At 45.8% G+C, this 17,131-nt stretch overlaps 1 protein-coding gene across 1 annotated transcript in view; it reads right to left on the bottom strand.

Annotated features, from left to right (window-relative positions):
* Mbo (nuclear pore complex protein Nup88) overlaps positions 1-17,131 on the bottom strand; it is a 60,625-nt gene that overhangs the window by 12,672 nt on the left and 30,822 nt on the right. Inside the window, exon 2 of the mRNA XM_076433615.1 lies at positions 3,278-3,447. Coding sequence (XP_076289730.1) covers positions 3,278-3,447 — 170 coding nt within the window. The remainder of the gene's footprint in view (positions 1-3,277; positions 3,448-17,131) is intronic.

Genomic DNA, 17,131 nt, shown 5'->3' with positions numbered 1-17,131 from the left:
ATTTGAAGAAACTTCGAAGATTCTACCTCTCATTGTTTTAAAAAACCATTCCGCAGTGTTCGAGGTAGAAAATTGAAGAAAGCGTAGACCAACCAGGATTTTTTCAGGCGGCAGTCAGCCTTAAAGACACAGTGGAAAGAGGAAGAAAGCTAGGGGTGGATTGGCGAGGGTAGAGGGTAGCGACGCCGTGAAGTGGTAATAGTTTTAATCCGGTGTCTTGAAGTCGGGATTTGGTGGCGCAGCAGTTAGTGGCTGCTGGTAAGTCCAAGCGAACCCACTTCGCGCTCTGATATCATAATCCGAATAATCACTATTATTGCCGCCATTTGCTTAATCCGAAGCTCGGCCGCTTGCTTTTCCACGCTTCGGGACTTGGGGTCTGTTGGCCGATGACGATGCCCGGCATTGTATCGAAACTACCACCTCGGAATTTAACCCTGGAGCCTGCTCGATCACTCTGCGATACGCTCGAGCTGATCTCGAAGTTAGGGCAACCGTCGAATAACCAGCCTGAGTCAAACATTCATTCATGAGTAGACATTCATGAGTAGATTTTATGCATTTATGACAAAAACGAGTAGGTGTAATTTGAAACAGTAAATAAATTAGAAGAATTTAAATATACTGCGTGTTATATTATTATCAACATATAATATTTTGGACATTGTTTAACCCTTTGCAGTCGGGGCTATTTTAACTCGAAAATTAAACATTTCTTCATGGATATGAAATTGATACAATACCTCATACAATACCTAAATGTTTAGTAATTGATTAGATACCGATACATTTAATAATAAACAATATTTTTAGCAATGGTGAAGCAATTTTTAGTGGTGCCTCAATAAATCTAGTACCTAAAAATCAATTTTTATTTTTTTTTTCACAATTCCGACCAAATGCATTTTTTCAAAATATTTTTTAGACGTCATTCATTAAACTATTATAATTCTTCTAGCCTTACAGAAAAATTGAAGTCGTTTGGTCCATTCATAAAAAGGTTATTCTGATTTAAAGTGTGTTAAATCAGTTATGCTCGTTAGTGTATACTCATATCCTCGCAACTGACATAATATTTGTGCTCGTACAGCAACATCTACAAAATGTACACTGTGTGTCGAGGTGAAAGGTGGGGAATGGTGGGTGCTCGAGGAGAGCTCGATGATTTGTCGGTTGTATGGATTCCGCGGGATCACGGTGGCGGCCGCAGGACAACGATTAAACTTTTCCCTCTGCGAGGGTACGTAAAGATCTGTCGCGATGCTGGAAGTTTCGCGGGCAATAATGCATAAACTCCATTTAGCCTTATTTAAGCCAACGGAAGGAAGGAGACATTAAATCCCAGAGATTCGTTCTAATGGCTGCGGACTCTCTTACAAACTGTTCCTCCCGCGCGCCGCGGTCTTTTATGCCGTGCGCATTTAACGCCACTCGCTCTACGTACGGTTCTTATAAATTCCCTCGATTCCTGGGGCCCCTGTAGCAGAGAGGAGTAGGAACAGCCAGCAGTAGCCCGGCCCGCAGAAATTGCTTAAGTGAAATAACGAAAAAACTTTAGCATAAACTGCCGCTCTTAATTTGACCAGTTTGTGTTGTTCGCTCAGGCACCAAGGCGTAGGCATGGAGGGGCTAAACGTTTCGTTCGTTTCCGGAAAAACTTCGGAATTATGAATTAGCGGGAAGTCGGCAGGATGGTAATGCATTTATTCTGGCCTCGACTTATTATGAAATTATAATGCGAACGACAACTTGGAGCGAATGAGTGCTTGGCCTCCCCTTCCCGCCTCTGCTCGTCCCTGTCCCTGAATTAAGTAGCTTCGTGTCTCGTCTCGTTCATCGTAATTCAAATTAATTTGAATTTCCCTCCTAAATGGACCGTCTAACCTTCTCAAGAATTATTCCATCGGCCACTGCCGCTCTCTTCCTAGTACGAGCGGGATCATAGTGCGGCACGAGCGGTTTTTATTAAGGAACATGTTATTTAGAAGTCTCAAACTTGAAGCAAAGATTCGAGGCCCGAGGGTCTCAGCTTGGAACTGAAGATTCAGAATTCAGTGTTCGCAAAAATCGAGCGATGAATCTGATGAATAAACTGGAGTAAAATAGAAAATATAATAATTAGACTGCGGATCTTTATGAATTCAAGAAGAGATTGGTCGGATGAAATACAAACTGGGAAATATTTTTCAAATCCAAGAATATTGCGATGTTGCTTGTAATGTAACAAAGTCGTTGTTAAGAGATGAAATCAGTTTTTATGTTATTCCTGCTTCCCGCAATCAATGGAAAATATTTTTGTTTTAACAAATGGACTTGTTTTAGCGTTCAAAATGGATGCACACTTCCGTCGTTGCAAAGTGAACAGGCCCTTTCCGTAATTGAGGATAAGCAGACGCGTTCAGAGTCGATCAACGTGTTGCTCGTAAAGCGCCGCGGATCGTACGGTTCGGGATAGAAGGGGAGGCACGAATAAGAAAGCTTTGGAAAAGCGCGGCAGCATAATCTCGTCGCCCGCGGCGCGGCTAATTGCGTCAGGTTCTAATCACCCGAAAGATTAGACGCGAGCGAGAACGAGGAGACGCGGTGACGAAGCCCGCGAAAGGGTAATGTTACGCGAGGCAGTAGTCCCGGTGTGGCATGTGTCGTTGATGAGGCGGTTAGTATTCAGCTTGGTGCTTTCCGGGCCTGGAACTTTTGAAAACTAACCGAGTAAAGCCACCTTAATTCCATAAGAGGGAGGCCAAAGGGGTTCGGGCGTCATCGTAACACCCTCTTAATTACAGGATATTAGGACGCCCGCAGGAGCCACGGAGGTGCAGGAAGCCAGATAGTGCGATTTATTATTCGCGCGGTCTACCTTATCTCGCTTTTTAGCTGCCGGATTTCTTGGTCTGCAAACTCCCCCGCCGGCTACGCGAGATTGATTCCGCCTCTGACGAACCCTCATTTTTCTAATTGCCACCGAATCGTGCGCTTTCGATTTCTAACGGTGCATTTATAGTGGAGCGGCGAGCATCGATGATAGCGGCGCGGTGAAAACAAACCAACATTCGTGACAACATTTCGACACATACTAAACAAAAAGTACATATGTATTTTCATTGTTTTTCTTTTTTTCACCGCACAGCTCACCTCGCTGCTCCACTATAAACTCATACTAAGGTCACGCGGTAAGCTGGTCTTGTCTGACCGAAAACAGCCTTATTCTACTGTAGATATGTGTTCCACGAAAGTCGGAAGGTAATTATATATATAAATCACAAAAATTTGTACTCACACGCAAAGTATCTCGTTCTTTCCACCTTGGAACATCCCGTCCTTGCCCCACCGTTTCGGCAACTCCATCAGAACTATCCCCATGTTCCCCCATAGCGCAAGCTGTGTTCCCGTCTCGTTGATTACTAGATTTTTCACCTCGAAGATTGGCGGATCCGTGGGACGAAGTTTCTGAAGCACAAATAGAAGAAAACAATCAGTACATGAACAAAAAAATGGGTTCAAAAATGAATTGAATATAATAGCGATTGAAGTGGTTAAATATCCAGTTTGATCCCGGATCGTCGAAAAGATTCTTCCGGCTCTGAAACAATTTTTATAAACTTCATCTTTCCTCTAACTCCAACGATATCGTCGCGAGCGAAACTTCCTCGTTGCTCGTGCAGCATTACAATTTTAATTTCCCGCGGTAACGAGATATTCCCGAACCCCATAACTTCCACTTTCACCCTCGCATCGTCTATCGATTAATAAACTTTATAATACGATCCTACTTCTCGTTTGTTTTCCAGTTTGATTTTTATCACGGTGGCTGCCGGGAAAAAGGCAGGTGCACGACCAACCCCCCTCGCGCCCCGTATCGCCCTCGAGACTCCTCTTTAACATCCCCTTTCGCCCACCAGGGTCCCGACCACCCTCATACCCCCGCCTTGATATTTAATTTCGAACTAAGTTCGCGAACGCGAACATCATTACGCGTCGGCATCCCCGCGGGTGGGGTATCGGCGCGTATCAAGGGGCAATTATTTTTTTGCCCCGGGGGTAGTTTCTGCCAAGACGACGAACCGGGGAACCGAAACCATCGACTCGACCTTTTCGGATCTCTCCTCGCAAGCTGACCAACTTTCGCCCCATAACAAAATCTACTTCGACACCCTGCCTGATTTTTATTGTAATGTTTGTACAAATTTGGAAGATAAGGATCAAGAGTCTAAGAGTCGAAAACTATTGACTCTTCGGACCATTTCTACAGCTCACCCGAATTTTCTTGCGCTATCCTTCCCTCCGCGCCGTGAAACAAAGAATAGTTTTATTTTAAAAGTACCAGTGTGCATTTATCAACACCCATTCCCAATACAGCTGTACTAGAATTCAGCCAGTCCCCGGCAAGAAATAAACTCCAACCGAAAAAGCTCGAACAAGCCAGAAAACACGAGCTCCTCCAAGGTTGCTCCGATTCAATCACTGTCCCCCTATCCTCGTCCCTCGGAGCAGCGTGAAACCCGCGCGCGACGGAGGATCGGGGCGCAAAGCGCGGAGGTCTAGCGCGTTTAAAAGTTTTCTTTTCATTAAGACTTATTCCGGAGGGACGTCGGCGGTATGCAACACGGGCAAAGACAGTTCTTCCCTGTCTCCGCAGTTAGAAACACATTTATTAACGGCAGCTCATCTCGTCCCACTGTTAAGCACCGGTAAGAGAGTGCTCCTCCCTCTGTTATCCTCTCTCGCCGAGAGTTCCTCTCATTCACTTTGCCCCGGTCCTGTTCGGGGGAGAGTGAAGAACCAAGAAAAAGAAGAAGAAAAAGAGACGTCGCATCGTCGACGCCTTATTAATTCGGAGGGGGTGGGGGTTGAAGAGAGGAGAGGAGCAAGGTGTCGCCCGGTAGAGAGAAGCCCTTTGAAGAAATTAAAAGAACAGAGGGTTTATAATGTGAACACATTCATCCCGTGACCCTCTTTTCCAACGACGCCCCTTGCCCCCGTGATTCTCTCTCTCTCTCTCTCTCTCTCTCTCACTCACTGTCGAGTCGGTATCATTAACGCCACCGTTCCGGGACGGAGTCTCGCCGAGAAATGTCAGTCGGCCGGACGTCTCATTGCGGGGCATATGATCAGTCTAGCTGGCCAAACTTATTTTTTTTTGCTCAACGCGTTTAATACATATGTACCTAATAACTTATATATGGTGTATTATCTTAAAAAAATACATTGGTATTTTGCAGTTGCTGCGTAATGCACCATATTTGCCTCCGTGTAAATATTTTAACATTAGATAGCCCTAAAATAATAATAAATACTTTTAAATCAGGTAAAACATCAGTTTAAAAAGTATCATTCACGTCTACAAAATCTTATTTTAACGATAACTTGTGAATCCGCATATTTCCGTAATTTTTTTTTTACACGAAAATAAAGCTGAAACTTTCCAGTTTACAGTGGTTACAAAAACATTACCGCGACGGTCCCGAAAGTACAACTAATTCCTTCCGATTGTATGTACTTTGAGATTAAAACTGCCTTCAAATGGACTATTTTCACTTGCTGTCAATTTATTTAAATGAACACATATCTGATTAAAATTGTGTGAAATGCACACACTTACCTGCTACAACACTATCCATCATCGGTTTTCTTAAAATAACTTTCGTGATTCAAAAGTTTCAGTTCAAACGTTGCTAATGCAAAACCGACGGTTTATTGACCCCCCAAAGTTCAACTTTTCCAGGTAACAACTCATTTTTACCTGGGATAAGTTTGACAAAATCGACTTTTGGACAGCTAGATCGGCCAAATACCCCACAGAGTGCGTCTGCGCGAACTCTTCTTAAAAACCGCCAACTTACTTTTTAGACTATAAAGCCCCGTATGGGATTATTAACAGCATGGCTGTGCACACTAACATTCCAGGAATAACTTCGACTCGAGCGTGGAGTGTGACGACCATGTTGAAAAGTGCATACTATACTAAATGATTTAATTAATGAACAGTATAATTTTTACCGTGCGTCGCAGCGGAAGCGTAAACGCGAGTGGAAAAATGGTAAACCCGCGGAAGCACATACAAGGATGCAAAGATAGCAAACTAGCCCGTTATCCGAATAATGCAAAGCAAACCTCATCCGAGACGTAATCCGACATTTGTCCATATTAAGGCGTTAACGCGTCGCAGCCGCCGGTTTTCGTTTCCGCGCGTCTGTTGCGTGCGCGCTTTGAAATTATATAGTGGCCGCATCAGTCGTCGTTAGCCGGAGCCCCACCGTCCTGTGTTAACTATGTGTATCTTGAGCACCCGTTACCTGGCCGTTTGTCATCGGTCGCTTCCTCCGCACGCGTTATTTTCCGTGTTAAGATGCACGCCACCGAGGATGTTTCACTTTGCCGAGACATATTGGTCTTGAATGCGCCGCGGCTGCTGGACCAAGAGAAACTTCTCTGTGACGCGCGAGACGTGGATTCTGCGGATCAGCTATCTCGCTGCTTCGCTCTAATTCCCATCCCTTTGTTCGTTATATCGACTTTGTGCAGAATATACATTTTTCTAGAGGTACTGTAACCGAATGAATATTTGTTTCTTCCTTCCAGAATGTCCCTGATCGATTCGAGGTTGAACGATCGATTGATAATGCCGAGTACGCGCGAGCAAAGGAATTCCCACTGTCTACCGTGGAGGCCTCCATCGCTCGCGACACACGCAACTTTATATTAAGCCTAAGTTCTAAACTAATAAGACAACAGCCGAGGTGGGACGATCAGGAGTAGGAAAGGGTGACGCTAGAAGGATCCAAGTTTCACCGAGCAGCCACGAAGCGGGTCACCGATTACGACGTTGATCGTCTACGAGAGACAACCAAATTGGATAAGTTCAAGCAGCTTCTTCGCTGACTACTTAGACCATTATCCTCCAAGAATTTCAATTAGATATAGTTTTCGAATTCGCAAATCCTTCGGATGTTTCTGACAGCAGCATCCCCTAATAACCATTGGATAGCTAACTGGAGAAAACTGTTCCTCCTGTGTGACCACAGAGAGCTCAGGCTACTTGGTCTCTGGAGTTGTCTGATCTTGCATTGGCTCGGTTCACTCGCGCTCGTGTACTTGTCCGACCTTGCTCTAGTACAGAGGATTCTATGCTTGTCCAACTAGGGGCTGAATGTTGATTTCCGAAGCGTGTGTTCGATATCGAAGGGATCGATGAGGAAAATGACGAATAATCATGGGACCGTTGAGGATCAACGCGGATACACGAAGACACACCCGGTATACGCGTCGTTTTCAGTGAGAAAGAGGTAGGGAGGCCCGTTAGGTGGTCGACGTCGGGTGTAAATTTGCATTGAACGAAATGAGGCGCTATGGGGCATTCCAGTCCGAAGTTAATAGCTTCCCAACGATTAACTGTATCTCCCAACCCACCGCGTCTACCCGGCCTCTTCCTCTCTTTCCCCCTGACCGTTCATTCGACGCGTCATGCCTGTTCGTTCCGTCTCTTTCCCTCCGGCATCGTTGCTAGCCCATTTTGCCATTCGCGATCTCTCTCCCTCTTTCTCTCCGTAGCGATCGTCCTTCTTGCTCTCGCCGGGGGTCGGTCGCGCGCGTTGTACTTACCTATATCGTCCCTTCTAATAATATATGTTCCAAAGGTCGTGAAATAACTGACTTTGCCGAGAGGGCAGCCTGACTGATGGCATCCCGAGTGTTAACAACAACACACCAGGAAAACAACGACACCACGTCGTTCCGTTCTCGCTTTCAATCTTTCTTCTTACCGTTAGCCGGCCGATTTGACAGGCGAGTCGCCCGACAAAATTAAGTATGAAATTCCATAAACCGTTTCCCCGGAAGATTCGCCAACGCGAATCACTAGTTAGGTGCGAAAGGCGGCGCCTACCCGCGGTCGCAGCCAATAGTTTCCAGGCCCGGGAAGGCGCCACGGGGGTTATAGGGCATAATTTAGTGGACAGTTTGATATACAAACAATCTTTAATGAAATTCTTGGTGTTCATTAATAACGCATTACAGCCTCGCGCGGCACTGGCGCCGCTGTCGGCATTGGGACCCGGGAATCCCGGTACCCTCACCCTTTACACCCTCTCCCCACCCCCCAGTGCTTTTACCACCCTCCTACACCCTCTGTCGTCCTCCGACACCCTTTACCGTCCCCGTTATCCACTAATCCTTACACTCTCTTTCGTGGAACTTTCGGCACGTTTTATTGACGTCTCTGCACGCGTCGAGACGCGTTCTCTGAAATTTCAGCTTCCTCCGACGTTGTTTCGCGTCGCTAACCCGTTAAATAAGTGCAGGGCAAGTTCCCAGCCAAGCAAGCGGCGTATCTGCGGGTGTAAAGAAAAACGCCACATGTCGCGATTTCAAAAAATTCGAGTATATGCTTTAATTGAGTTCTATAGTATAGGATTTATATATTCGTAAGGTTGAAAGAAATAATGCAATTTAATCGAAAAGCATTAGTGATCGAATCTTCAAATAATAACAATATGATGATTAGAGATTCTGATCAAACAGATCGAATTCCCGTGGAATGTACACAAGGATCGCAAACAGATGCAAAGATTGCTCCCCTATAGTGTGATCGGAGAAAACAAAGGCGTGCGGTAATTGACCTGGGTGGAAGAAAGATAAGAAAGGTGGCAGCGCAAACAATGCAGTATAAATAATAGGGTAACGATGAAAACTAATAGGCTTTCCGGTGCAACGGTGAAACGGCAATTCGTTTTGGGTCTGGACGACACCCCGTTAATGAATCGACGTAATCAGGGGGTGTGGGGTCGAGCGACGAATGACAATCGAGTTTTGTATTAATGTCCCGAGCATGGCCGCACCCATGGTCCCTGCGCGGCGCGTATACGACAGTCACCATCAGCCTGATCGTTCGTTTAATCAAGCGAGCCGCTAACACGATTAACTTATTGCGTATTCTCGTCATTCCGTGCACGTGAGACACGAATCAGCGATACACGTATACGCAATGTCCATTACCGCTCTTCTGCCTCTATCCATCGTCTCCTCTTTATCTGCCCTCCTCAATTTTCTTTTTTCCTCCCTCTCTGTCTTTCTCTCTGTTTACCCACCTGTCGCGTTCATACGCGCCCCGTCTTTTCGACGAATCATTGGGCGCGTTCCGCCGATTTGATCAAGCCAATTCGGTTGTTTTCTAATTAAACCAGGCTCTTTTTTATCGTCCAAGCCTTTCGTGATGGCTCTACTTTCAGCTGGACTCGCTGACTCACTTGTTGCTGTTTTATTGTGGTTCTTCTGTCGGTGTGACAAATCAATATTGCGATCGTATCCTACTTTTATTCGTCCAGGGAAATGTACTAAATTGTGGCTGCAATTGCTTTACGAGTCTTTAGAAAATCGAAACTTCGTTGGGTTTCGAAAGAAAATGTTTCCGCGTCGCTGTAAAGCTTTCATATTTTCTGTAATGAACCATAAAGAGGTCAGCCATCCTCGTGCCAGGATTCAAGCGCGAAGAACCTCGGCGCCAAGGTCCGCCTGCGTGGACACTGGCTTGCCATAAACGAGAATGCCCATATCCGGTGGACGTTGTACACTTCATGGTGTATAAAAGTCGGCAGACAAGAAACCAATAAAAATTCTTCCGCGTTCTGAAGTCTTCGATCAAACTCGACAATCGTGTCGTTTGGAGAGAAACGAATAGAATCAATAAAAATCTGTGGCAGAAAAAATGTTAGGTTCTGGAATTAATCAGCTCCGAGTGCAGAGAGTTGAAACTTGAGTGCAGTTTAGTTGTGAAGGGACAAGAAAATGTAGAAAAGGAGTTACGAATGAATTTCTATACCAGATACCTTGAACAAACTAAATAACTACGTCTTGGTTAATACATTAGCGACCGGTGGTTATTGCATAATTTTGGAAAATCTATGGTTGAACACTTTTTAATGGAACTTCAATAGCAACAGCAATTTTTATTGTGAACTAACAAGTCACCCTCAATAACGTCATCCAATAGTTTCATTTAAGATTGTAATGTAAAAGAAAATTTCTATGCTCTCTTTTGGCACAGTACAATTGTAGAAAATCTTATTAATGGGCTTTCGGTAGGTAAACTGTTAATTCCTAGCCGTATTTTGACAAGTGATGAAGGTGTTTAACAACATCTAACAAATATGAATGTTACGCGTTTCATTTTAGATGAAATAAAATTTGATTCGTTTGTGATCCATATTTAAACATTAAAGTAAATATAGCCATACAAAAAATATAAATTTTCTCTTCTCTTCTACGACATTTTTCGGATAAAGATGTTCTGATCACTGTAACTGTTAATAACGATTTGCAAATTCCACCGCATGTCGATATCTTATCGTGAAACGCATCACTAGTCCAGAATGGAGACGAACAAAGGAATGCAGGAATCAAATGGTCGAGGATGGACGATGCAGGTAATTCCTGGTTGTGGGGGTGCGTGGTCAGTTCCGGGGTAACTGCATTTTCAAAAGTGTACGCAAGCCGTCGGTTTATGCGACGATGAAAGTATGCATCCCGGGGACCGAGAGGCGCCAACGTCCGGGTGACATAAGCGGGTTCTGCGTGCACATAAACGTGGGGTCGAGTCGTGTATGCAACTACAATGTAGGGAATCGGTTAGGTGGGAAGGTCAAGCCTCCGGACACGTCCAGAGCATCGGCTTGGCCCCATGGCAAAGCAGAGGAGACGGAGGAAGCGGCCGGAGGAATGATATCATCGACGGTGTTGGCAATGGGGGACGATATAGAATTTTAATATAGTGCTTTACGAGCGCGATTGTCCGCCATTTTACGGCCGCTATAGGGCGGCCATTTGAATTCTTAGATCTGCATACTTTGCGGAATTGCGTGGTCCGGCTGGCACGACGATGGGCGAACGCCACGGACCGGCACCATCAACCACCCTGCAGTTTCTACCGCTGTTTCTGTCGTTTTGTGGCACCCTTCGAGCCCCAGGCATCCCTAGCCTCTCTATACTGCTGCCGTAAAATATCGGCACGTTTCATAAATAATTGGTTTTTACGCGAGCATCTTTCTTCCGCTGCACCATTCCCCAGCAGTCCTAAACCCGAACCTTTACTACTTTTATATGTTATCAATCGTATTACGCTGATTTCTTTCGTACACGAATCCATTCTGTGGGTTCTTCGATATTCCTACCGAGACCTTTTAGGAAAATCAGATAGGAAGCGAGCATAGTTCTCCTGGAATTGTTTTATTACAACGACGGAGCGATTTTATCCGTTCAAATCTGTAGGTTCTTCAAGATTCTTATATGTATTGGGACATTTTAAATAGATAAACATGATCTTAAAGTCAAGCAGGAAAATCAAACAGAGAACAATCATAGTTCTTCTGAAATGATTGTATTACAAATTACAAGAAATACTATTTATTGTTTCTACAGTCTATTTCAATAAAGACACCGTTGCAGGGGGAATTAGAATTTTTATCGATTTATTAGTGATCTCAGATGCCACCACGGCTGAGATGACCTAATAATGACAAGATTTCGAGTCACGTTGCATCTGGCAAATGACCGAGGGGTGAAATCCCCATTTGATTATCATAGAATTTCCGTTTCTTCGATCCTCCCGTCCGCCGACGAATTATTAATTTTTCTCCCGGCACGTTTTCCTCCGGTTCTCAGCCGGCGGGCATAATCAGGCTGTTTGCCAGCGTGAGAGTGACTTACGGTCGTTATTATCGCCACGGATAGTCGTTCGGATCATTTCGTAGCGAGATAAATGCCGACGTAAGCGCGGCAAGATGACGAATACGCCGGGGCTTTATTGATACCAGATACATGGGATTTTATTGCGCCGTTACCGCCCGGGAATTATGGGGCCGGTTTAAATTCTCAATTCCCTTCGTTGTCTTATTAGAATCATTACCGAGGACTTATTGCCTGGCGCTCGAGAACAACCAGGAACGTTTAATCGCGGCGAACACGTTCGAAATTCTGCTCGATAACTGCCTCTATGAAACTTTTCTCTCGAGTGTTGCACCTCGCTGCAAGTTAACCTGAACGTGCCCGATATTCTACTTGCAATTGCTGTTACATTGGATTAAACATTTACCGTGGAAATTGTACATAAGGAAATGTTCACTCGCGAAATTATGGGACGACCTAATATATTATTTTCTGTTTTCCAAGTTAATAAGCAGTAACGATTTCGCGTACTATTTAGAACGATTTTCCGGGGAAACCGGGCCCTTGAAGTTTTCATAATCGCGCGTAGCGGTCCAGAAGCGTCTCGACAACAAAAGGAGTTGAAGAAGGATGTTGGCGAGCGTCGTAGAAGCCGAGAGGAAAAAGGGGGTAGGCAGAGATGAGGACAGGAGGTCGAAGGAGGAACGAGAATCAGCGTCCTCTCTCGCACTCACGCCGCGATATAAGCCGTATCAGTTATAATTTACAATGTTATGGCGATTTTATGTATATCTTGGCAGAGCCGTGCTCTCCCCCGCGCTGAGAAGTATTATTTAAATTAAACGGGGCTAAACTAAGCGAACCGGGCGGCATCGAAGTGGCGGCGAGGTGCCGCGCGGTGGTATGCAAATTATTATCGCGGAGCGATAATTTAAATGCATATTTCGCCTCCTATATCATTTTATTATTGCCAGGCCAAGTTAAGTCAGTCCGTGGGCGAACGTTTACGGGAACAGCCGCACCCTGTAACTACCTTCGGCGAAGGAGGACAGACGAAGGGGGCACACAGCTTCTATTAGAAACGCTATCGAAGCGTTTTCCCCATATAATCCTCATTGTTACTGCCTGCGGGACCATAATATCCTGTCGGGGCAACGGCTACCGGCCAGGATTAATACTCGACGACTAATTGTATACCGCCAGGAACTGCCAGCTCATCCACCTTTGGCCCCTGTCTTCGAGACAGACCTCGTGGCCCACCTATCGCAACGTCACCACTCAACCACTCGATTAATGATGTTTGCTGGACTATCGTTCCTCCGTTGAGCACTCAATCGGTCCTCCACTGTATCTCGATCGTTCGTTTTGCACAAACACCTTCAGTCTATTTCATACAAATGTGTAGAAATTCAGACTGATTACTGGAAGATCGTGTCCACGATTTTGCAACAATTTTTCTGCGCAACATGCTCTCTATATTTCAATTAGTCGGTAACGGGCATTTCGATTAGCAAGCCGCGTCACGTCAGAGGCACGTGGCTTTGAATGGGGAAGAATTCAGACCGGTCCAGGAGGAACCGCACGAATAAAAGGGAAATGTATGGAAGGAAAGATCTAATTTGTTCCTGTCGGGTCTGTTTTCGGTTGGGGGGTGGCTTCTGTGGGCGGGGGTAACGGGGCGAAATTAATATTCATAAGCGTCCAGAGAGGTCTCGAGGGCGGGGTCAACTTACATGTATCTTTTGCTACTGACCCTGGCTACCGGGGCGATAACGGTCGGGAATTAAAATACTACCCAGCCAAGTTTTAATCCTTCTTCGTTATTAGGAACACACGCACGGGCGTGACCGGGCTGGCTGCGTCTACTCCTATTTCCTCGAACCTACACACGATGATTCCGTTACAGTCATTCCGTTTCCTCAAACGCGAACATCAACTCTTATCTTCAATTATTACAAAAAAAATCGCAGTCTAATTACAACGCGATGACAAATAGATTTTCAACATATTATAAGATAAAATAGAATAAATATCCGGAAACAATTCCAGATGAAGAAGGCGCGAAGTCAGTGGCACAACGGAGAGCCGTAAAACCAGCGCGGGAGCACTGGTTGCAGGAGCAGCGAGAATCACTCACGGCCAGATATCTAAAATGAAACTTGGGCTGTTAATAATAACCAGGGCGGCTTGGAAAAGCGGGCTGAAAGTCTCTCTCTCTCTCCCCAGTTAGGGGACGGAGGCGTTTCTCCGGGGCTAAGATACGACATTCGTGCTGCGGTTTTAACTCCCGGTTATGAAATTGCCAGATTCAGGGGAACTCTATCCAAGCGTACGTGTACACGGCCGCTACGGTGTTCCGGTGTTCCGCCGTTGGAACGTACGGTTGTGCACGTGCCTACCTGAGCATGTATTACAAGGAAACATGGGCCTGAAACACGCACCCTTCGAAATCACACGGAGTCGCGCCCTGGAAACTAACTGCAGGAAATACCAAGGGTCGTCTAACATCCGAAAGATACAGAGATAAACTCGTTGTCGAGCACCGGTGGGGCCACAGCTCGCAGAAATGTGTGTCTGCGACTACGACTAACGTACCTTCCGTGTACTCACGGATGAATGGTGCGTTGGCCAGATATCGTACAAGGCGACTTACATACCGGCCGACTTGCGGGACCAACTTCTGTTCGAGCTATTCGTTCGGATACAAGTCGGAACAATTGCTCTTCTTTTAACGACGCGTTAGACTGCAGCCCGGAACTGTGTCTTGGTTTAACCCCTCGCCGTATTTTAACTATTTTAACTATGTACTTGCCTTCGAAGGTCGAGGATTTTGAAGCTTGAAAATTGTCTGCATCGATTGCAAGAGATAGAAATCAAATTGAGTGTTATTTCTTCCCTTAATGATTTTAATAGAGGAGAAATCACATATTGACATTTTCAGATTTGAAAATTTCCAACAATTTTCAATCTCATCTATCCAAGTTTGCTATAAATGCATAACGATCCGCAGTTTAGTGATGAGAATCGAAGTTTCGAAGCTTCGATTTTTTCGTTGGGTCAAGATTGACATAAAAGATCTGACACTGACAGAACAGTACTAACGACGCGTATGTATCGTATCAGGGATTTCCTTCGAGTCCACGCTCGCCGGGATTTCGTTACCGGCTTTTGCAATACGTTGTACAGCGCGGTCCTTTAATTAGCGGGATTGTGGGAGCAAGTGGAGGGCAATTCGATGAGGGCAGAGGGCCCTGAAAAGAAGTAACATGGACGGTGTAATTCGAGGAGAACGTACGAGGAGGCCGGGCGGAGATTCGTTGCGAGAGCGCGCGCGGAGAGCAGTGAACCGCAAAATGGGATTCATGGAGGCGTCCGTTACGGCTCGAAATAAATAAATAAATAACGCGCGTTACTCGGGGCGTGTTTCCCGAGGCGGGACTTAGCCCTGCCTGGAGAGAGGACGAAGAGAGGAGCGAGCCCCGTATAACTTCGCGAGAACTTCTCGTCGCATCCGGAATATCTGCGCAGCCACACGTACGCGCGCGATGGAACTCCGGCCGCGGAGCTGTTTCGGTTCGCCTTAATGGATTTCGCAGTAATTGTAAAATATCTCGCGAGTTCCGCGCGCGCGTGTGCATCTGCCAGCAGATACAAGCGTATTCTTCACGGTACAACCGCGTTAATTTCGGGGCTGGATGTAACAGGTAAGCTTCCAAGAGTTGTGTCACTGACGGCTTGCGAGCATGACTCCGCGAGAGGATCGGCTCGACTTTGCACCTCTATCGAACCGGTGAACTTTCTCCGACTGTTTGCAGTTTGTACGATCCTTCCCAAGAAGGTTCCAAATTGTTTTATTAATGTTTAATCACTTTCAAGGATCGTTAGAGCTTCGAAGATGTCCTGAGGATGTCTAGCTGATTCTGTTACGGAGGTTCTAGATTGTTTTATTAATGTTCAATCATTTTCAAGGATCGCTAGAGCTTTGAAGATGTCCCGACGATTGCAGCATATGATTTCCAGCTGATTATGTTACGGATTCAGCAAGGATCCGATCGGATCCGCTGATTAAGCGATGAAATTACGGTTGCATAGAGACGGACGAACCCCGTTGAGCTGCGTTAACTTGGCCCCACCTAATTGACTAGCCCGGAGTTTTCCTATGTAAATGTTTGCAAAACTTGTTTCTCAAGCAGCTTATACCGGTGACAACTTTTAATCAGTTCCAGTAACGAATTCCGGGACGGCCGTGGGTCGCGGTAAAACTCTTATAACCGCGGCGAAAAAGGAACGAGAGAAAGTTGCGACCCGTATCGAGAAACAAGCCAAAGAAAAACGTACGAGACGCACTTTAAGCTGGAAGTTACGCAGCTCCGGAGCGCCATAAATGTTTCATAAGGACAAAAAGATAGTTGTCTGAAATCCTGCCGTGAAAGTTGCCGCCTGCCGACGCAGCGGGAACGAACGTCATCAATCATTTTCGACCGCGATGCCGCCGCGTCGATTGTCTTCGGGTTTGGAGAAAAAATCAATCCAGAAAACAGGAAAATAGAAAATTCATTGTACTCGAATACGATAGAAATGATTACTTACAAAGTAGCAGACATTTAATCAGAGGATTGTGCACTAATGCGCGTATTGTGAATAAATATTTGGTTGAGGATGATGAAAGGATATTGTGGAGAATTTTTAGCGGGGCCGTTGATTGGAGTGGAGAATGACGATGACGACGAGAGATTCCGCGGCGAACGACGGCCGCGTAGTGGGGGAATTTCTAGTCAAAGATGGTGGTGGGCATCGATCAGCAAGCAACATTCAGACCAGCGTATTTTTCGGCCACAAAAGGCTCACGGTCCGCTTATAAAAGCCCGAATCGCGGTGGGGTGACAAGTACAATGTCTCGTCGTCGGCAACCTCGCCGAATTTTTATTCCGACCATCAGAACTCACCCTCTTTACATCGTCTGGCGGACCCCGCACCCCTTTTCCCACAGGCTGCCGTCGCCTCCATTCAATTTGCCGGGTTATTTTTCAGCGTAGGCCGTACTTAACGGGCCGTGCGTTTACGCGGACAACGATTTTTCAGTGGTGCAACACGCATCGCGTGCATCCCGCGTCCGCGACGGTCACCCGACTGCGTCCCCGTTCACTTTTCCACCGGTTACGACATTCCAGAAGTAATTAAAAACACGCTTTAATATTACCTATGGCCTAAACAGCCGCTGCGATTGGCATTCCTACGCGCGAATTCATTTCCTTCTCTGTGGAACGCTCCTTTTCTGCGAAACCGGCCGACAAAAATTCTCCGAGCCGAGAGGGAAAATTCAATTTTATCGTTGTCGACGTACAGACACTGAAGAATAGCAACGAATGTAAAGTTCCCTTCTCTTTCAAGAAATTATGAACGACAAAGAAGTTCTCGTAATCGCAAAATAATTTATTCGAAGCATTAACGTTACCACCCGATACTTTCGAACAAA

The sequence above is a fragment of the Lasioglossum baleicum genome, chromosome 11 (assembly GCF_051020765.1).
Source record: "Lasioglossum baleicum chromosome 11, iyLasBale1, whole genome shotgun sequence".
In the NCBI taxonomy this organism is placed as follows: Eukaryota; Metazoa; Arthropoda; class Insecta; order Hymenoptera; family Halictidae; genus Lasioglossum; species Lasioglossum baleicum.
This window is presented reverse-complemented; position numbering and strand designations above follow the sequence as displayed.